Genomic DNA, 22,500 nt, shown 5'->3' with positions numbered 1-22,500 from the left:
CAAGTTTGACAGGCAGTGCCAGGCAGGCTGAAACATCCAGGAAAATTGTTCTCCCCAGTGATGGAGCGTCTTCTAAAAGCTATTTTATCCACTCTGAACCCCCAGGTTCATGAAAAGTAAACCAATCCATAAAAATAAATCATAAATAATTTTACATATGCCATGCTCATTTGCATGTGAATTAACCCGATTTATGGCCATAGAGACAGACTTTGTCAGCGCACAGAAGATGCAAACAAGTAGTAGTGGCAGAAGAGAACTTCCTACATTTGAAGATCTGTCACATTTCTGCACCACTCAATATTAAGACTTGCTGTGCCTCAAACGAGGTTAAAATGACAGCGACAGCTCAGATCAGTGTGGTAATAGATAGATAGAGAGGGAGATACAAGAAGTTGTTACATTTTCCTTCTGCATTTGCATTTTCTTCCAGGTATAGATCTCGCAGTGTCTGTTAACTGATTAATTCTTTAAATAAGTAGGGAAACAAAAAGAAGAAAAAAAAAAAATCCCTTTTTCTCACCCGACTGCTTATTAGATTTGATATTGGGAAAAGCCCTTGGTTTACTCTGAACAAATAGCTCTGTTTTCCACCGCTCTCTGCCGTGTTTAAAGTAAATAAGTTCTGGTCCCTGCAGCCCTGCTGAACTCATTCTGTCCCCAGAACAAAGCCATTGTGTAGGGGTCCACAAGAGCCCTTTTCTCTCCTTCCCCGAGCGGGATCTCCCCAGCTTTGTGAGCCATCCTCCACCCTGCCTGTGTGCTAAAAGTGTGCATGCTTTGTTCCACAGAAGAAATGAAGGAAGATTATGACACTATGGGGCCTGAAGCCACAATTCAGACCACTGGAAACAATGGTACAGGTAAGGCCTTGCATGGAGTGAGCATCACTTTTATTTGGGTTCACTTAGAGATAGCTGTGCATGAGGAGTGGGAGGGACAAAACGGTCTATTTCTTGTTTTCAGTTAAAAAGTTGGAAAATAATGATGTAATTCTCCTGGTTTTTAATTCTCCCTCCCAAACTGATAATGAGAGTGCAGTGGCAAATCCATGCAGTGAAGAGTCCTTGCTACCCCTCCTGTGTCCCACAATATTTTAGCCCAACTCCTTGTAGCTGCATCCTTGGGAGTTATTAGTTCTCAGCAGTGTGAGGAGATGTTTTCCCAGGCAGGGTGAACCTTGGGTAGTTTAAATTAGCTGGGCCAAGAAACAGAGGCCTTTCAATAAGACTGTATCAAGAGCTTGATGATGAGAATGGGGTGCACCCTCCTTGGCAGCCCCAGATTTGAGCTGCTTCAGAGACTGAAAACATCTTTTCAGCAAGACACTCATAAGCCCCTTACACAGATCCACAGACACACACACTTTAAATGCATATTTATGAGATTATAATGTTCCTGGCTAATCATTTGTTTTGTTTTTTTTTTTTTTTTTTTTTTTTTAGCATCTCTTTCTTTCCACTCTTCTTAGAAATCAATACATTTGGTGACACAAGAAGTGTGACAGAGATATTTAGCAGGCATCACCTCTGAGCCATCTCTCTTTTTCTGTAGCAGAGCAAACCAGCAAAAGGTTCCTGTTGCTATTTTCTAATCCAAATGAATTCAGGGATTTACCATGTTCTTTCCAAAGATCCCACTCTCACATCCCCCATCCTCAGCACAGCTGAATGCCATACATCACCCAGTGTTTCTTCTGCATTTTGTCACAATTTGAGATGGTGCAGATAGATTTACACAGCTAAAAGGAAGAGTTTTCTAGTGCAAGTACATTTCTATCCATTCCATTATGAATTTTAGTTCATAGGTAATACTCTCACAAATATTACTGTAAAAGGTGGTACCAAAGTCTCACAAGGATTTTATTACTCACACTTTCCTGATGTTGGTAACACCCACATAAAACCCCAGTGCTCTTATTAAGCAACACAAGAAATTTACTTTATCATTCTTGAGGGGGAAAATAATAGGAAAATAAAACCGTATCACTGCTTTCTTCATCCATTAGATTTATTATGCATGAAAGGAGGGTGGCACTGAGGCGCAGTTCATCATTACGTATGTACTTAATGATGTTGCTGTGCAGAACTGGCTACATATGTATCTCAAAAGCTTATTTTATTTCCAAGAGGCTGCAATAAAGTGACAAATTGTGCTTAGCACTTGGAGAAACAGGATTTTAAAAGACATCTGATTCGGAAACAAGGTTTGATGGTTATCTGAATTACCATTAGCAGAGCCTTTGAGGTCCCCTATCAGTCCGTGTGACTTCCTTTGCACATATTTTCCTTGCCATAACAGGCCTTGACTCTTTCATGCTTGCAATGTGGTCGGCTTGAAGGGGAAGACTTCATGTCCTCTTAGTCCCTTCCCATCCAGTATCTGATGTCCTTGTCTTGCAGCTCATCATTGGCCTCACGAAATCACTCTGGGGGTGCCATCGAGCCCCTCTGCCAGCTGTGAATGGGGTCCATGGGGTGTCCTGCCCCTAGTGGAACCAGTTTTCCATGGAAAAAATAAGGGTTACCCCTGCCCAGCTTGATGCCCTGCAAACTCACGGCCTTTGCATTTAGGTGGTCTGCATTTAAAATGCAAAAGCTTCTCTGTGAGTTGTTCCTAACAATTCCTTTCCCAAATGTCCTGTGCAAGTCCTAGGCTCCTCTTTGCTCAGGCTAGGATGGAGGCTTGCTCAAATAACCACCACAAGTCACTCTGGCAGTGTTTAATTCAAGCCTTTTGTCACTTTTTGAGGTGTTCAGAGCCTCTTTCGGTGGGGCCTGAAGCCTTGTCACGTTGGGTAGAACATGTTTCTTTAGTTGCTGCAATTTCCATAGACTCTTAAGAGCAACGTCAGATTATTTAGGCATAATAAATGCTCTTATAAATTAAATGCTTGTGCCAATCTTTTTGCCTTGAGAGGGAGATGCCAGGTGACTATGAGTACCTGTAATTTCCTTTATTAGGAGTAAAAGCTCCCCTTCATGCCCTCAACCCTTATTTGACAAGTAAAGGAAAGAAATCAGTCCCTGAGCTGTTGGAGATGCTTCCTGGATAGTCTGGGAAGTGTTCAAAGTTTTCTTCTTCAGCTTCACTACAGGCTTTGGGCCTGTCTTGAGTGTTTGGCCTCAGTTTTTCCCTGCAGGTTATAGGAGATCTAATACTGATGTTCAATAAAGGCTGAGACTCAATGAAAACATACATCCAACCAGAAAGTTTCTATAGGTGCGTGCAATATCTGTGGTGCATCAAATTCTCTGCAAAATATTATTAGTAGAGAAAGAAAACTAAAAGAAAAGCTTCCATTATTAAATTATTATGCTGTTGTCAGAGTGGTCACTTCCTAGAAGTACTTTAAGAGAAATCTTGTTATCCTTACATTAATCAGCTGCATTTTTATAATGAGCCACGGAGGCTTCATAGTGTAAAAGCAGAAGTGACATTAAGGTGAAAATTTAGGAGTTTGGTCCTGCTAAATGTATTTGTAAATATTTCTAGGATTTCAGCAATAGGGACTTGCAATTGTGATGTTTAGCAGAAGAGCCTTTTAAAAGGTGAATGAAGAAATTCTTATGACTTATTTTATTCTACCTTTCATGGTTATTGCAACTGGGATGTTTGCAGAGAACAGATGAACAAAACCCCTGCAAAAAACACCAGATAAATTTTCCTGGTTTTGATTAGCAACATCTGACAAAATTCAAGTAAAGATCTCTTAACATAATTTAAAGAAGGGAAAGAAAAGCTTTCAGGGGGAGGAAAACAGAACCAAAACTTGGCAGGTTGGAGGACAGGCCGTTTTCAGGCTGTAATCTGTGTGTACCAATGGGGGCCTCTCACTTCCTGGCTAATGAAGGCTGTGGTTTTATTAGCTTTGTTTGCAATTAAGGGCAGCTATCACCATCTCGCAGGACGAGTTCCCACACAAAATAACTGGTCTCCCAAGCTCCTTGGACCTCTCTCCCGCTTTATCTTGAAAGGTCCTAAATGCCTCCAAAGATAGCTTTCCTTAATGTGTTTTATTTTTATGTGACACAGCCACATCAGCTTTTGGAGCTGAAAATATTTCTGCTCTCCAGGCTCCAATAATTAATTTTAAAAAAAGGACTTCTTTGGTGAGGTCACCCACCATAGATCTCACAGGAGGGGATGTGCAGTGTGTGTGCAGTGTCAGCCCACAAGGAGTCTGGGAACATGGCTTTGTGCATGGAAAATAAATCAGGGCATGGAGGGTGGAAGCAAGTCTTCCACCCAGAAGCTGAGAGACAAACCTAATGGTTGTCAGATGGGTCTTTTTAGTACCTTTGGGTGAGCTTCCTGAAGCTGAATTTTCTGAATTGTCAGTAATGCTGCTGGTGAGAAACCAGACCCACATGGACACCCTTGACTATTTGTGTTAATCTGCAGCTTTGCAGCACTGGTTGTATTGTTTCAGTGAAGGGTCTATCAGCTTTTCCACTAAATCCCCTTGTTTTTAGGGGTTTATAATGTAGACGTAAACATTTGCTTTAGCTCCTGGATTGCATGTACAGACATAGAAGCTAAATAATCCTGAGAATTAGGAAGCCAAGGCTGGTAATATCGCAGCAGTACTCCACAGCCTGTGGGATCAGCCTCCAGATAGACTTGGGGGCATGAAGGAAGACCCTCATTTTGATTTGAGTTGGGGATGGAAGCTCCTAATATTAACTCTAGGCCTTGCTTGGTAGATTGAATCCTAATCCTATAAATGCAGTTGCAAACTCCAACTACTTTACCTGGGGGACATATGGGACCATCCCATGGAGCCATCCCATTTCTCCTCTCTGGAGAAAAACTCCCTCTCCTTGCTTCACTTATTGGTTCATGGCCTAGATTTGGCAGAATTAAACTTGTTTTCCTTGGGTTTTCCTTGGGAGAAGAGGAGTGGAGCTTGGGTAGTGCTAAGCCAGAGGTTAGACCATCTTGTAACACCTGGAAGACCTAGGTATAACAGGGGAATGACAAGTTAGATTTACATCATAAAAAGTAAAGCCTCAGCTCTTTTTTTTTTTTCTGATAAAAACAAGAAGTCCTACACCCTCTGTGATGCTCTTGTGCATAAGGTGTGCTCAGTAACCACCATTTTGTTATATTTCTCTCCCAGAACAACATGGAGGTAAAGCACTCTGTCTTCTTGTCCACACACACACACTCCCCTTCTCTAGAAGCTGCTTTATTTTGGTGTTGAAAGGGGAGAATTGTTTCTCATGCTAATAACAAATGGTAACTGGAGCTGCAGTAGGACCAAGAGGAACTCTGTGGTGGTGAAGCCATTCCCTACAAAACCACTGTGATAGGAACAGAAGTTTCCTTCCAAAACCAGGGTCCCGTGCCCTGTGCCATTTGGTCACTGTCACTAAAATACTGCAGAACAGTTGAGAGGCTGCTCAGCTGGTATGAAAAATAGGGCATATTTGTCTCAGCCAGAGGATTTGATTTTATCGGCTAAAGGGATGAGGTTTACAGAGACGGATATCTACTTTTATCGGTGACGCCGAGATCAGAGCTTCAAATCAGGCACTGCAGGCTCCCACTTGTGCCCCAGTCAGAGGTCATGGCTCATTCTCACTGCCAGCACCACTGCCTTGCATTTTCATAGGAAACTGAGGCAAAGCCTTCACCCACTGCTAAACACCAAGGAGCTGGTTAGTCTCTCATTTCCAGTGGTTAAAACCATAACCCCCTTGATTTCCATGTGTTTACTCCATGTTGCTCCCTGGCTTCACTAACAGCAGAATTGTGCTGTTTAGTATTTTACTTTTACATGAACTCCAGAATAGTTCATGGTGTTTCCTCATTTTCTTATTTCATCTCAGAAATACATTAAAAATTTAATCAATCATAAGTTGTTCTTTTCATTTATGGTCAGTTAAAAACAAATATCTTTAGTTCCCTGCCACCAACTGTGTCTCTCAAGACTTGTTAATAAACAAAGTAACACAATTCAGAGGAAGAAAATAATAATCTCCTATTTTTTTCTTCCTTTCTAGTATAATTATATTATTATTTGTCTATAGTATCCCAGAGTTTTAAGGTCTTTCCTGTAAGCAGTGTTCATACTTGGAGAAGAAAAGCACAATTTTAGTAACAGGATGCTTTGTGGCTGAGCATGTATTATGTTTCATGGACACTGCATGGATAATAAAAAATTGAGGTTACATTTAAAGAAAAGAAAGAAAACTCTTGTATGGACTGTCAAAGGGGTTTTGGGCTTGGTGACCCTGTAATGGTCTAAACCATGTGGGTCTATTGCAGAAATCATGAAGCAATAAGTTTTTAAATCAGCCCATTCTCTCATTATAAGTTAATTTTTCAGGGAGGAAAGAAAAAGCAGGAAGATATGAGCAACTTTCTTCTCGTGCCTGACAAAGAGCAGCCTGAGGAAAGACCTGTCTCAGAAAAGTTTGGTCTTTTATTACCTGCAATTGTCATCTCCCACATGGGGACTGTCTCGGGGTCTGTGGGATCCAGGGGCAGCTGAGCTCAGTGCTGTAGGTCTGAGCCAAAAGCTGTGGGACCCCCAGGAGCCCCGTGAAGGTTGTTCAGGTTCCAGCAATGAAAGATTACCTGCATTACCCAAGCCTCATAAACTTCTCCTGCTGCCCTGTAGAGCCCCGCGTGCTTGTTAATTTAACTGCCTGCCCTCACTTCCACCCACACTGGTGGAAAGCCCACGTTAATTTTATTGGGAGCTGGAGCAAGGCTGATGGGAGCAAGGATCCAGCTGCAACCCCAGCCTTGTAGCTCCAGTACATCTGCTCAACCTCTAACACTGCTGACCAGCCCAGGCTCTCTGGGACGATGCACTCAACCACCCTTTCTTTTTCCCCCTCTCTTACTTTAGTGAAGAACGCAAATTGCACGTCGGACTTTGAGGAATATTTTGCCAAAAGGAAACTGGAGGAAGGAGATGGGCATGCAGTCAGCATAGCAGAGTACCTGCAGCGCAGCGACACAGCCATTATTTACCCTGAAGCCCCTGAGGAACTGTCTCGCCTTGGCACTCCAGAGGCCAATGGGCAAGAAGAAAATGGTGAGGCTGTAATTCATTTTTAGCCAGTATCCTGACCTCGTGCAGCTGTTGCAATTATAAATGCACTACATGCCTGGGTGTTTACCTTAAAAATTGAAGAACAGCTGCAGCGGCATGGAATTTCATGAGCAAAGATTGGGGCTGTAATTTCAGTGTATTGTGATTTTTTAGTCAGCACATTTGTATTATTTGGTGGGTGAACTGAAGAGCTGAATTTAAACGGGAGAAAGGCTGCTGCTCTACTTGGGAGTTTGGGAAGTTTTAATAGAGTTTTAGTGCAACAAAAGACAGAGTAGCCAGCCTATTGCTCTCCAATGCCTTGATAAATAATTGGAGAAGAGTCAGTAGGAAGGATTCGGTCAATGGCGCAAGTAACATAATGAGCTGGGGCTGGAATGCAAATTGCCAATTGATCAGGAAAAGTATTTCTTAGTTTTCCAGCCAGCCAGGTCTGCGGGAGGAGTGATGCCCATAATTAATTTCCCGGCGGGGTCCAGCGCGGGCCCCGCGAGTCTGCCGTGGGCGTGCGCGGGTGCCGGTGCCTCCCGCCGCCGGGTGGAAGCGCCGTCCCTCCCTCCCGGGCAGCAGATTGCGGCGATTCCTCTCATACCATCCCGGGCAATCAGCCCATGAGCTGCCATTGATTTGCTGACCTTTTGGCCTGCCTCTCTCTTCCCCCCCTCCTCTTCCCCATGCCGGGGTGCAGACCTGCCACCTGGAACTCCAGATGCCTTCGCCCAACTGCTGACCTGCCCCTACTGCGACCGGGGCTACAAGCGCCTGACGTCCCTCAAGGAGCACATCAAGTACCGCCACGAGAAGAACGAGGAGAACTTCTCGTGCCCTCTCTGTAACTACACGTTTGCCTACCGCACCCAGCTCGAGCGGCATATGGTGACACACAAGCCAGGGACAGATCAGGTGGGGGGCTGGTTTTAAGTGATTTCTTTCTGTAATAACCCCTTAGAGAAACGATATTGCTTTGATTGGCAATCATTATTAATTTTTCATGGCATTTTGAAGATGCAGATCTTTTAATGGTAATAGCTTTAATTGAGGTCTAAATGATTTTTTGATGGTCTCTTCTAATATGATTTAATAGTCTTATGTTCACGATCGAATGAGTGTGTTAATTTCTAATTTAGAAATTTTATTTGCACTTTAACTTGACTTTAGTTTCGTTTTTATGTTCCTCAAAAAGTGAATGAAACTGTAGCATTTTAATTATACATTATTAAACATCTCAGCAATTTTAATTCCATTTTTCACCTAGTTTTACTTTGCAGTGTCGCAAATAGGAGCTCCAAGACATACTAAAAGATCCGCTAATATTTTTTCATTACTTTTTGAGTAACCTTTTCAATCACATGAAATTATGCGTATTTTGTATAATCGTTTGTTAGACATAATTACACATTTTGAGAAGAACTCTTCCAACAGTACATATAGGCTATCATTTGTGATTGTGCCACCAGAACTGGGCATTGCTCTCATTTGTATAGCCCCGCAGCGTATCTGCAATAAATCAAAGCCGTTTTTTCCTCGATGGGGTACATGTAATATTATATCAGTGCCACATTTAAGGAAATGCTGGTGTCTCAAACAGGTGACTGAGCTTCCCTAGTGCTCCTAGATGGGCTGGTGATAGACCTGCGCCACAAAATTCTTTACACACCAGCTAAAAAACTGCTCCTATCTGAAGAATTACTTCTAAAAACCCATCTTAAGGAGGGCTGTAATGGAAACTCAAATGGCGTGGTTAAAAGTTGAATTAATATATGTGTGCATTGTGTCAAATTATAAAGGCTTTATGCTGTATTTATTTTTCTTAAAAACCTGAAAATCACAATCTGCTGGATTTCTCTGGGTAGGTTTCTCTCAGCAGAAGGTAAATTCAGTTAGGCAAACACACATCTTCCTAATCACACGATTTTTGCAATTAGCATTTTTAAGAGAACCGTATCTTTTGCTTGATCTTAAATCAATATAAATGACTCCAGAGCGCTTTCTCCTTTCTTTCCTTCCCATGGCTTTTCCAGGAGACAAACACATTTTCCCATGTATATTTTTCCTAACCTGATCCACTGCAAGGTTCTTCCTTTATGCCTCGTATCATTAAAAACGCCAGGGGAGGGAACAAAACCCGCCTGGATATTTATCCAACGTAACTGCCTGAAATTTCACATGCGAGAGCGCGCTGGTACTGGCGCATTATGAATGGTAGCTTTGGTGTTGAAAAGTCCCCTCATTTGCTCATGGCATTTACAATTAGTAAATTAAAATGATTGTATCATATTAACAGTGGCACAACTAAAGTTTATAGTAGTCCTCGGAGGGCGATGGGGGGAGACAAAACAGCTGTTGCTGTTTGTTTATGCAACTCAGCAACATATGAGCGCGGGTCCCTCAATGGCGCGCGGCGGGCTGGGCTCTGCTTGATCTTTGAAGGTTGCTGCTGTTTGAACAAACCTCCCTGTGTCCCATGTAACACCATCTGTCTCGCCAGGAATGTGGGAAGAGGCAGCACACCCTCGCAGTTGTCATACCGTTTCGGCGCTGCCTTTTTTTTTTTTTTCCCCTTCCTTTTTTTTTCCCCCCTCCCTGCTTCTGCAAAAGGCTTTTGTGTCGTGGTTGCCTGCAAAAGGCTGACCTCCTACCTTGAGCATCCAGAGTGGCTACATGATTATCAAGATAATAATTATTTTTTAATTAATTTTTTTTTTTCCTCTCCAAATTCAAAGCCATGGGGCTTTCCTTGCTTGTTGCAAAAAGGTCAGCTTCCTTTGATTATATCTCTACACCCCTTTTAACTTTCAACTTTCCCTTGCCCCTCAGAAGAGCACCAGGGAAAAACATGGCACGAAAGGTAGCTCAAGACCTTCCTGCTGCTCTGTGATTTTAAAAAGCATTTCCAGCAGCAGCTTATGCTGAAGATGCAGTCTCTCCTGCTTGATAATGAATTAAATCTTACACGAAATGCCACTAACGACAGTGTTTCTCTCTTTCCTCCACATGCAGTAAACAGAATTTTTAAACAAGCTGAGTCCCACATGTTCAGAATCTGCTAGGAATATTAAGAGCCACAAATCTTCTTATAAAACTGTTTCTCTCATCGTGAGATACCTTAAAGCAACACATTTCTGATGAGAGACTTAGGAAATAATTCTAAAGCAAATATCGAATGCTCATGTGAAAGTACTTTCTCATTTGTTTCAGTTTACTGCCAACATTTTGATTTTTATTGCAACGCTGATGAGACAAATAAATGTACATGCAGACCTTTTGGTCCGCTTGACGAATTCAGACTCACATTAATTTAATTTTTGTTTTTTGAGCTTGAAATTCATGGCTTCTCTTGCATAAAATTCATGTTGGAATCTCTTTTGTTTTCTTCTTTTCCTCCCAGCACCAAATGCTGACCCAAGGAGCAGGCAATCGCAAGTTCAAATGCACTGAGTGTGGCAAGGCCTTCAAATATAAACACCATCTGAAGGAACACCTGCGAATTCACAGTGGTGAGTAGCGGAGGTGCTGGTGTGCTCATTTGCATTTTGTTTAATTAGCTGAGTTTTAAAGACTGCTTAAAATTTACACAGTTCTGCTTCTGGCTTCTTGGAGCTACCAAGGTATTTCATAAGTGATATCTGAGTCATCCTCATCTATCATGCTGTTAATACCACGGTCTTGCTAAAAGATTTGGAAATAGTAAAGCTTCCTGCAAATAATATAGATTGTTTGGCAGTTTGAGTTCAGAAGCGTTCATTCATTGCTGTGCAGCGGGAGCCTGAACAGTCCATTATATTTTCCAAAATAAAAAGTCCCCCTGAGTGAAATACAACTCATATTCTCAGATAACAAGAAACTGCCAAGCCTCTCAGATTGAATGACTTGGGCATTTTGGCTCTCCTACTTGATGCAGAATTGAGCACACAAAATGTCACCAGGCTCAGCCCAGGCACAAACTGACGTGGAGATTCTAACATCAGGACTCAGTTTCTCATACTGGTGCTCATACCCGGTGAAAATTCCATTCTGGGGGAGAAAAAAATATAAAAGAAGCAAATCAAATTTGAACAGTCTAAATTTAATTTGACTCTCTTCCCTACAGGGTGCTTACCTGTGATTTGCCTTGGTCAGTCTGGAGCCAATCTCACACTTTAATGGCTTTTGCCAGTTGGAGATCCTGGGCCCAAACTGACCTCAAAACCTGTAGAAAGAGGAGGGTAAAGCAGTGGTGGTGTGTGGCCATGTTCAGAGAATTAATATTTCCTTCACTAGTAATCATTGGACGATCAGTTAGATACCAAATGCAACCTCTCACTATTATAGCAGCAAGAATGATAATTAACATTTGGTTTTAATTATCATTTTAGGTGAAAAACCATATGAGTGTCCAAACTGCAAGAAGCGTTTCTCCCATTCTGGCTCCTACAGTTCGCACATCAGCAGCAAGAAGTGTATTGGTTTGATCTCTGTAAATGGCAGAATGAGAAACAATATCAAGACGGGTTCTTCTCCTAATTCTGTATCTTCCTCTCCTACTAATTCAGCCATCACACAGCTGAGAAACAAGCTGGAGAATGGCAAACCACTTAGTATGTCTGAGCAAACAGGCCTACTGAAAATTAAAACAGAACCACTAGATTTCAATGAGTACAAGGTTCTTATGGCCTCACATGGGTTTAGTGCAACTAGTCCTTTTATGAATGGTGGACTTGGAGCAACCAGCCCCTTAGGAGTTCACGCGTCTGCTCAAAGTCCAATGCAGCACTTAGGTGTAGGGATGGAAGCGCCGTTGCTCGGGTTTCCTGCGGTAGGCAGCAATTTAAGCGAGGTGCAGAAGGTCCTACAGATTGTGGACAACACGGTTTCCAGGCAGAAAATGGACTGCAAGGCTGAAGAGATCTCCAAGTTGAAGGTTTACCACATGAAGGATTCATGCTCTCAAGCTGAGGAACAAGGAGTTACCTCCCCCAATATTCCCCCCGTGGGTCTTCCAGTAGTAAGTCATAATGGTGCCACTAAAAGTATTATTGACTATACATTAGAGAAAGTCAATGAAGCCAAAGCTTGCCTCCAGAGCTTGACCACAGACTCGAGGAGGCAGCTCAATAACATTAAAAAAGAGAAGCTGCGAACCCTAATAGACCTGGTAACTGAAGACAAGATGATAGAGAACCACAATGTATCCACTCCATTTTCATGCCAGTTCTGTAAAGAAAGCTTTCCTGGTCCCATTCCGTTGCATCAGCATGAGCGTTACCTGTGTAAAATGAACGAAGAAATCAAGGCAGTCCTTCAGCCTCATGAGAACATGGTTCCCAACAAACCTGGAGTGTTTGATAAGCAAGCCCTCTTGCTGTCATCAGTACTTTCTGAGAAAGGAATGACTAGCCCCATCAACCCATACAAGGACCACATGTCTGTACTTAAAGCATATTATGCTATGAATATGGAGCCCAACTCTGATGAACTACTGAAAATTTCCATTGCTGTTGGCCTTCCTCAGGAATTTGTGAAGGAATGGTTTGAACAAAGAAAAGTCTACCAGTATTCAAGTTCCAGGTCACCATCACTGGAAAGGGCCGGTGCCAAGGTGGCGCTGGCTGCCACCAACAACACTCCCACTAAAGACTCTTTGTCAGCCAGATCTCCAATAAAGCCTGTGGACTCTATAACTTCACCATCTATAGCTGAACTCCATAACAGTGTTACTAATTGTGATACTCCTCTCAGGCTAACAAAACCTCCTCATTTTACCAATATTAAGCCAGTTGATAAATTGGACCACTCTAGGAGCAATACTCCTTCTCCTTTAAATCTTTCTTCCACATCTTCTAAAAACTCCCACAGTAGTTCTTACACTCCAAACAGTTTCTCTTCTGAGGAGCTTCAGGCTGAGCCATTGGACTTGTCTTTACCAAAACAAATGAAGGAACCCAAAAGTATTATAGCCACAAAGAACAAAACAAAAGCTAATAGTGTAAGTTTAGAACACAACAGTGTTTCTTCATCATCTGAAAACTCAGATGAGCCGCTGAACTTGACTTTTATCAAGAAGGAGTTTTCTAATTCAAATAATCTGGATAAAAGCACTAACCCAGTATTTGGTATGAACCCATTTAGTGCCAAACCTTTATACACAACACTTCCACCACAGAGCGCATTTCCCCCAGCCACTTTTATGCCACCAGTTCAGACCAGTATTCCTGGGCTGCGACCATACCCAGGACTAGATCAGATGAGCTTCCTACCACATATGGCCTATACCTACCCAACTGGAGCAGCTACTTTTGCCGATATGCAGCAAAGGAGAAAGTACCAGCGGAAACAAGGATTTCAGGTAAATGGTTTCAACTGTTTTCTGCTTCGAAAGGCTAGAATTTAGTATTTTGTGATGTGTCCTCTTAGAGAGGAAAAAGCCCAAAGCTATAATCAACGTTTCCAACAAAATTAGCAGAGTTTATTTAAGTCTGAACTTGGAAAGACATGATGGAAAAGGAAAATAAACTGCAGTTAACTTAAGAGTACCTCTACTTGGATTCAGGAGCAGTACCAATTACTTTGAACAGGCATAATGATCTTTGTTCTGTTAAGAGTTCAGCCATTTCTTATTAGATTTGTATAGCAATATAGTAATAATATTGGTGATGTCCATAAAAAGTTCTATCCTAGAAAAAAAAAAGAAAGAAATTTTGTAGGGAAACTTATCTCTCCAAGGCATAACTACATTTCATCACAGAGAAAAGGAGCAGTGGGAGACGCCTTTGGAGTCACCTCCACACTCGGGCACAAAGTTGAATGCCTCTAAGCAGATGTCCATAGACCCTCATAGATACTATAAACCATTGAAAGAGATTCCTTCCCTATATTTTTGGGGGATTGTTCACCCACTAGTCATGAGAAAGTTGTCCTCTTCTCATGAATGTCAGAGGGATGAGAAATGTTGACCCATAGCTCCTTCCTTTGGGCCACCCACTAGTCTCCCAGACTCTTAGTCCTCTAATCCTGCCAGTCATCTGGAACAGCTTTGAAAAAACTCCAGAGATTAAATTAAATTATTTGGAGAGGTAGCAGCCAGGGCTGTTAGTCACAGACAAAGTCTTTCCCTGGACACGTAATCTGGGTCAGCACTTCTTCGTGCCCAGGTACAACCCTTAATTCTTCTCCAGAGTCAGCACAGGTGTAGCAAATGATTTTGTCCCTTGCATGCCTGCAGTGAAGAGCAACTCCACAGAAGTCTGGTACTTTTATAGCCTTTTGCTGGGTGTATTCAGCTATAATGTACAGAGTTTAGTTAAATGAGATTAACTGATTAGAGATTAATAATTTTTTCTTACATTTGCGCCTGTTCCCTCATGTCCTATTACTGTCCATTAGTAATTTTACTGACTAGTAAATGTTTTATAGTTTCAAATGTGAAAATCAGGTATGGTTTTACATTACAGACTGTAATCCCTCTTTGCACAATAGGAGCATAAATAGCACTGCACCTCCATAACAGCTGTTCCACTATTCCAATTTACAGTACATCTGCCCTCTTTGTAAATGTATTTAAGCCTATTTAATCTTCTCTAATATTAATTAGTGCAAACCTAGTCTAAGAAAACTGAACTGTGTGATAGCAAATGGAAATGTATGTTATCATGCAAGTTTGCACTCTCTTTGGATCGAGACAAAATAAATATCAAGAAATTTAATAATTTACTGATCCACATTCATTATTGCTTAATGCTGAAGGCTGTTTTAACATAGATAGAACATTGATAAAAAGTGTTATTAATATTCCCTATTTCAAATTACAAAATTAAATATAAAAATATAGCTTGAGGCCTTTAGTCGGGAGACATACATTTAAATGGATTGCATAATAATAACAGTTGTACCTAAATATAAAATTCAATTAAAACCTTTCTACAGATACAGAATACACCCAAGTTTTGGAATTTTGAAAGGAATGATCCCTTAGCTGTTGCTTACATTTACCTCTGTAAAATAACACAATACCTTTTGCTGGCCACGAAGAGCCTCCCCTTCACACTTTCTTGGAAATATTTAGTGCTGATGTGGTAAATACTGTTAGTTTGTGCAAACCACATTACTGCAGAGTGCTCAAAGACAGAAAGTTGGTTTGAGGCATGGAAGTAGAAGGCTCCTCATTATTTCCATACTTTCCACCAGCTGTACTTTCATTATTCATATTCCTAAGCTAAGAGGGACCACCAAGGAATGATTGCAACTTCCCAGGGGTGGTTGGCGGGCAGGGCTGGTGGCGGGAGCGGCTTTTGCTGACGAGTGGCTCCCTCACAGGGAGAATTGCTTGATGGAACCCCAGACTACATGTCCGGCCTCGACGACATGACGGACTCCGACTCCTGTCTGTCCCGAAAGAAGATCAAGAAGACAGAAAGTGGCATGTACGCGTGTGACTTATGTGACAAGACATTCCAGAAGAGCAGTTCCCTGCTGCGACATAAATACGAGCACACAGGTAGGGCACGCCAAAGGCAGGGTTGAGGGTCATGCTTTGTTCGTCACAGTCTTTCATGAGTACATTTGTGCGGTGCTGAGGCTTTCAAAAAATCATTTTTCTCTGTTCTGGCTTATTTTTAAATTTTTTCTTGATGGTTATTGCATGGTTAAGGACAGTTGGGTGTGATGGGGTAAATTGGTAAGTGTTGTGGCAATCATCATCTCCCTCTATCAAAGTGGCCCAAAGCACTCAGAAACAATTGCAACTTAGTCAACAAAAAATCTGGCATGGGAAGGAAGAGTGGCAGTGTATTTCTTGTTTCTTAGACACTATCTGACCCTGCTCCATTTAATCCAATAGGAAAAGGGCCACTGACGTTAGCAGCATGAGAGCTGGCTCTGGCCAAGTTATCTGAAAGTCAACAGCTCAGGGGGTTTCCTCTCGCAGTGATTTTGCACACCAGCAGCACAAATAGGTTGCAGTTCACTTTTTCACTTCCCAGTTAATGCCCAGGGAAGGTTCCCTTCTTTCCTGAGTAGGAAGTGATTTTTGTCTAGTTCAAGGAAGCTTGCCAAAGCTCACCACGCACTGTCAGCTTAAAAAATGCTTTGGTTTGAAAAAGACCTTCTATCACACCTATGCTGGCCATGGTTCCCCTTACAAACAGTGCTCCCTTCCCTCTGTCAGCCAGGACAGAGCTCTCTGAGGGCCACACATTGGCTCAGCATGTTTCAGTTAGGGGAAAATGGGACCGGAGCTTCCCAAATAATAGAGATATCAAGTTATGTTGGACAAAGGGAATGTGAATTATCATCTGAATTATTGTGCAGCAGGACATAAACCAAACTCCAACTTCCTAGAGTTAGAAAAAGTTTACTCAGGAGGAAACTTGCCTTAACTTTGAAAGCTGAGTCTCGCTTCAGGAAATGAAGCAAGTCACATCATCCTTCAATCTCACCATGTGAGGGTAAAAACCTTATACCTCTCTATTAATACATCTTCCAGGCCCCACATAACCCTTTGGCTTTTCACAGATGAAAAATTTACAATTCTGAAGTGGACGGTGCCTTTTAAACAAAATCCTTTACTTTGTTATTTTTCCTTCTTATACTTTTCTTCCAAATTTTAAGCTAATCCCACAACGGAAAATACAAAAGGAAGTTAAAATACACGTGGGATTAGGAAAGAAAATTAAAAGCAACATTTTGGACTGGATCAGCCAGTTCATTGGCAGAATGTGCTTCCCACTACATTATTCAAATCAAATTGTTTATTCAGTAGAAGGAGCTTTGAAGGCTTTACATCCCTGCACCTTTCCTCTCCTGAATGATTTTATTACAGCCATCTGCAAACATTATGGTTTACTACACTACTACTGTAAAGCTCTTATGTTAGAACTGGCCTTCATATATATCAGGATCTGGACATATGGTTGAATCCCATAAAGTTGGTAGTCCATAAGGTCGACAGACATATGGTTGAAAGGCTGAAAATTTGACAAGCTGAAATGTGTGCAATCACCTTGATTTGCAAAATAAACTGCATTTGTAATAGCAAAAATATGTTATGGTCTTGAAGTAGCATGGGAACCTACTGCCTAGAAAAACGCCACACAGCTGCAACGTGGGGACTCCTCTCCTGCCTCTTTCCTTTGTCCCTTTTTGCTTCTCAACTTCACGTCCATCAATTTTATGGGACTCAGCCTTATGATCCAGAACATGTATAGGGTGTCAGATTTAATACGTTAGAGCTGCAGCACACCATCAGGCTGGAGCCTGGCATTTAGGGACAGGAAGGATGGTCTTGAGGCAGAGGCACAGGCACTGAGAGCATTGCACTCTCCCCTGCCTCACCACAGACTTCCTCAGTGAATTGCAGCAAATTGCTTCAGCCTTCTCTCACCTTCGCCCATCTTTGAAACATGGGGAAATGATACCAGCCCGCCTCTCTGGCGTGTTGTAAACATTAATTCATGATACCCTGTGATGGAGCTCGCTGGATAAAGAGGGAAGTACTGTTATCAGGGAAGTGTTTTATGGAGCCTCAGTGCATCATGTCAGTGTTTGAGTGGGTGGGATTCTGGAGGGCTTGGCTGGGCCAGCCCCAGCGCCTCACGCACAGCCTTCAGGAGGCACACTGCACTGGCACTCTGGCTGATGGCTCAGGTGCCCCTTAAGTGAATTTCAAATTAATTTGATAGTTTCTGGCAGAGTTTGTAATTGCATTAATAACACAGGTGTGAAACTGCAGTCCATGTTCAGTGGAAGGAACTGAATTGCAAGTAACACCCTCTTCTGCCTTTGGGGTCATTGAAAGAGCAGGCCCAGGTTTTTCAACCAACTTTTTGAAACCTAAAAATGACAAAAAAGGCCTTTTTTTTTTTTCTGAGGGTGTTGCTGTTGTCTGAGCAGCTGTTCATGACCTGTTGTAGCTTCATTAAAAACTTGTTTTAGGAGGAATTGGAACATTTTCTGTCTTTCCTGGAGAAGCACAAAATAATGGATGTTGTTAGTAACAATCTCCTTTTTTCTGTGTAAAAAGAATATATGTGTTTTATTAAAACTTTAGGACAATCAGTTTTTATTCGTCACCCCTTCTCAAGATCTGTGTATCTATTGCAGCTAGTGATAAAACAAGGGTTAAAAGAGTCAGACAGAAACCCCTAAAAATTTATCACTGAGAAATCATTTGAGGCAAAACATTGACAAGTAAAACTACATAAGCTGTTTGAATCATTGTTAATCAAGTGTTGTAAAGGAGAAAACAGGAATTTAGGCATTGCAGTGGAGTTGAGTTTCTGTGCCAGGGCAAGAAGAATAGGGTTTGGCCAGTTCTTTTTGTCAACCCAAGAACTTTTGGTAGGACCATGCCGTCAGCCCTAGGACAAAGAGCTCTCTGATTACCTCTGTACACCATGCCTGCCACAGCTGGAGCACAGTAGAAAAAGGGCCACAAATTTCACAATCCATAGTTTTTAATTTGTGCAGTATTGGTGGTATTCTGTAATAGCTTTCAGCTTCATGGGGAGAAAGAAAATTTCTTGTGTTACTGCAATGAGTGAATTGCATTGGTTCTGGCTCATCTGAAATTTAGTGTAGAGGCCACTGTTTGTTGCAGAACCAAATTCTGACAATTTAATTTTGGGATGTCATTGAATTTTGAGAGAAGTTACGTGTTCCTCTTAGAGTTTGAGCTTCACAAGGTCTTGTTTGTTAAATACAGGGGATGCAGTGCTGTAATTAGGGTGCAGAGCATGGCAGGTAGCACAGGCATTCAGTGCTCACATGGTTTTGCTGTGGAATCTTACAGACCCATCCTAATTTGGACAGGCTGAAATTAGTTGAGCCAATATGGGATGTGTCTAATCTCAGATTTTTCCAAGCTGCTTAGCACAAGGTTCAAGACACTTTCCTTATGAAAGGCGAAGAAGGTGGTTGCCTTCACGGCAAAGCATGGGCGCTTTGGCGAGCAAAAAATCCTTGGTGCTGCTGATAAGGAGGGAACCCAGGAGTGGGTGAGTGAGCAGGGGAGCAAACAGAAAAATGGAGCATCTAGAAATACAGAAATATCCTGGCTCCTGGTCCAGTGGTGGAGGAGTAAGGTGAAGGTTAATGTTTGCTCTGCCCTCGTCAACGCCCGTGTCTGCCACACACCAGCTTTGTTGTAGCTTCACAGGGGAACTCTCAGCGTGCCTGCTCTGCAACAAAAGCTGGAAACAGTTTTTCAGAATCCTACCTAGAAATTTAAAATCCTTTCATTGTTGTTCTATATTACATCATATTCTATTTTATTACTTGTGTGGGCTGTCGAGGGCCTCATAGCTGTGCTAGGGCTTTCATCCTTTCCTTTTCCACTGTATATTTTATTAAGACTTCTTTTTTATTTTTGTAGCTTTCATGCTGATGCAAGCACTAGTTTTATTTCCAGATTGATTCTGTAAACTAAATATTGTTCTTGAGCCTGGTAGCAAATCAGCTCTCTTTGGCTAGTATTTTGAATTCCCAGCTTGGGAGTTTTCTTTATTTAGAGCTTGATTCATAAAAAATTTACATGCTATTTAAAGGTTATTTTTTCTTGCTTTACTCCGATACAAGTTTAGAATTCCCCATTTTACACTCAAATAAAGGAAAAAAAAGGATATATTCTATGTTTGTGTTTGCAGACAAGGTCTCCTATTGAAAAAGAAACAGGTGCAGCTTGTGCAATTATATATAAATTGCATTTATCTTGCACCTTTGACCGCTTTGCAATGCTCTGGCCACTAATCCATCTCCATTGGGACTACATCTAACATCCAAACCCCCGAGCAGCTTCAAAAGAACTGCCTTAAAAAACAATAAAAAACACACTGTCACAAGAATGTTTCCTTCTTTCCTCCAAAGAGTGGAATTTCTGTTTGGCCCCCTCCCATGGAAAAGAGACCCACTTGCCTTAGGCAAAGGATGGGTGATATTTAGTCTGGGACCAGTGACAGCTTGTGATCTGATGTCTTGTGACTTTTATACCACTGCAAATGGGAAATGCACAGCTTTTCAGTCAAAGACTTTTAGCCCAGGAAGATTGAGATACTTACTATCAGAGATTTTTTGCTGTTGTTGTCTTGTTTTGTCAGAAATGCAATTTCAGAGACTTTGCAAACAGATTAGTTACAACTTCCCCTCTGCAGACTGACTGTGGGCCCCCATGGGAGCCTGTGTTTTGCAATGAAGCAAAAAAGGCCCAAACATTTCTTCTGGATATTTGATAGAGATTTATCATTTAATTTCATTGCAAAATGTGGCATCTACATCACTTACCCATCGGATGAAACACAAGAGTTTTGTGAGCCCTCCTGTGAGCTCCCTTGGGTCCATCTCTCCCAGCTCCATCCCCCATGGATCTCAGATGGGATTGGACACAACCTGTGGGGTGGGATGTCAAATCTGCTTCCTTTTGACTTATCTCTGCTCCCATGATGTCATGAACGTTGTGGCACTGCATGACAGTGCTCTAGGACAAGGTGATGGCTTCAAAATGAACAAGAGCAGCTTTAGATATTAGGGTTTTGGATATTAGGGAGATATTGTTAGATATTAAGAAGAAAGTCTTCACTGTGAGGGTGGTGAGGCTCTGGCCAGGTTTTATGGGGCTTGGAGCAACCTGGGCTAGTGGAAGGTGTCCTTGCCCATGGCAGGAGATGGAATGATATGGGCTTTAAGGTCCTTTCCAACCCAAACCAGCCAGGGATCCTATGGTTTCCTAAAGTTGTAGGTCCTCCTCATCCACCTACAATTGCAGACTTACCCCCATCCCCAGTGTAAAATACCTTAGCCCAGTTTTGTTTTATGACCTACTAACACATTGTAGGGATTAAACACTCATTTTAAACGGCTGCAATACTGGGTTTTGCACATGAGGGGAGGAAAATAATTCTGCAAATGTTCAGAAACCTGATACATTTAAAAACATATTTCAATTAGTGTTGTAACAGCTGCACACTGAGCCCTGCTAAGGTATGTTATGTGGTGTCTGAACAAAGAACTTTGCCCAAGCTGTCAGGTTCCCTCAGATCAAAACTGAGGCCTTGATATGGCCTTGTGGTAGACTAAATAGCTCTAGCATTGCCTTTTTAGTGCTAACATAAATTAATATGAAAATATGAAGTATTTTCATCTGTTCATTTCTAAATTAATTTATAAAATATGGATGATTCCCTGCCAGGCTACATCTGTGTGTGGCACGAGTGCCGCGTGCAAGGGATGAGCAAAGCAGGCAAAGACTGAGGGATGAGCACATCAGCCAGGCTTTGGAAGGGAGGGTGGAGGCAAGTCTGGATGAGAGCATGGAGGTGGTTGACTTCTCTTTGAGGAAAGGAAAAATGGATGGAGCACAACTGTGGGGTGAGAATTGTAGATAGAATGGTTTGGGTTGGAAGGAACCACTAAAAGTCATCCAGTCCCTGCAATGACCAAGGAAACCTTCAACTAGACCAGGCTGCTCAGAACCCCATCCAATCTGACCTCAAGTGTTTCCCAGGATGGGACAGAGCAGATGTAGTGGGCATCAGATGTTGTGTGCCATAAAAAAAAAAAATCAGGGAATTCGAAGTAATGGAGAAGTGATGGTGGAGAAGTGGAATAAGACAAGGGTTGGGCTTGTTGATGTTAGGGAAAAGTAAGTCAGAGGGAGGGACTGAGATAATGCGGGCACTTCAGTGAGGAGGACACTAAAACGGCGCTGAGGAAAAGCAGAAAATCTGCAAGGAGCAAAAAAGAAACAAAATTAGTAATTACTAGGTACTAACAAGGGGATGTCAATGTGCTGCTCTGAGGGTAATCAGCAGGACAAGTGGGTCAGGGCAGAGGTTCATCCCTTGGGTGTTGGTGGTGCTGGGAAAGCTCCCACCTCACCCGTGAGGGTTTTCCACTGGCAGCGCTGGGTTTGAGAGCGCTTAGGCTGAGGGTGCTTTGGGATTTTAAGCTAATTTGAGTGAGTGACTTGATCGTGCTTAAATCTCCTGAGCTAAGACTCTGGGATTTCCCCTTCATGGCTAAACTCGTGCCCTGAATCGCAGGTAGCTGACTCCAGCTCTGGATTTGGTGCACCCCTAGGTCAAGGCTGGAGGTTCGAAGCCAAAATACATTTATAGCTCAAAGCCCAGAGTTTTCTTTGAGTCTGACTTTAAACCAACAGGTTAAATTGGCAGAAATGCAGATTTAGGAAACAGTTCACGCAAGTAATGCTGCTATAATTTGATTTATCAAGTTTGAATTTTCAATTTTACTATAAAGAGAAATAAAGGAAAAAAAGAAACCTTGTATGCGTGCAGACCTAGGAAAATCTCTTACAAAGAAATGCAGTCTGAGCCCTAATTTCCAGGCATCTACTAGTTTCCCTGTCACTTGGGTTACTTTAGCTGTGGTTTCTCCTGTATTTTCCTTGCTGCCAGATCTCCCCTTCATTTCATAACACAATTTTGGCTTCCTTGAGGATTTGT

At 42.1% G+C, this 22,500-nt stretch overlaps 1 protein-coding gene across 2 annotated transcripts in view; it reads left to right on the top strand.

The window, feature by feature from the left end:
- ZEB2 (zinc finger E-box binding homeobox 2) overlaps positions 1–22,500 on the top strand; it is a 114,377-nt gene that overhangs the window by 87,827 nt on the left and 4,050 nt on the right. For both annotated transcript variants that reach the window (XM_058027450.1, XM_058027449.1), the window contains 6 exons: positions 792–863; positions 6,863–7,051; positions 7,758–7,972; positions 10,458–10,566; positions 11,425–13,394; positions 15,362–15,542. In XM_058027450.1, coding sequence (XP_057883433.1) covers positions 792–863; positions 6,863–7,051; positions 7,758–7,972; positions 10,458–10,566; positions 11,425–13,394; positions 15,362–15,542 — 2,736 coding nt within the window. The remainder of the gene's footprint in view (positions 1–791; positions 864–6,862; positions 7,052–7,757; positions 7,973–10,457; positions 10,567–11,424; positions 13,395–15,361; positions 15,543–22,500) is intronic.

Source organism: Melospiza georgiana, chromosome 7 (genome assembly GCF_028018845.1).
Source record: "Melospiza georgiana isolate bMelGeo1 chromosome 7, bMelGeo1.pri, whole genome shotgun sequence".
Classification (NCBI taxonomy): Eukaryota; Metazoa; Chordata; class Aves; order Passeriformes; family Passerellidae; genus Melospiza; species Melospiza georgiana.
Note: the sequence above shows the minus strand (reverse complement) of the source record. Positions and strands in the feature narration are given on the sequence as shown.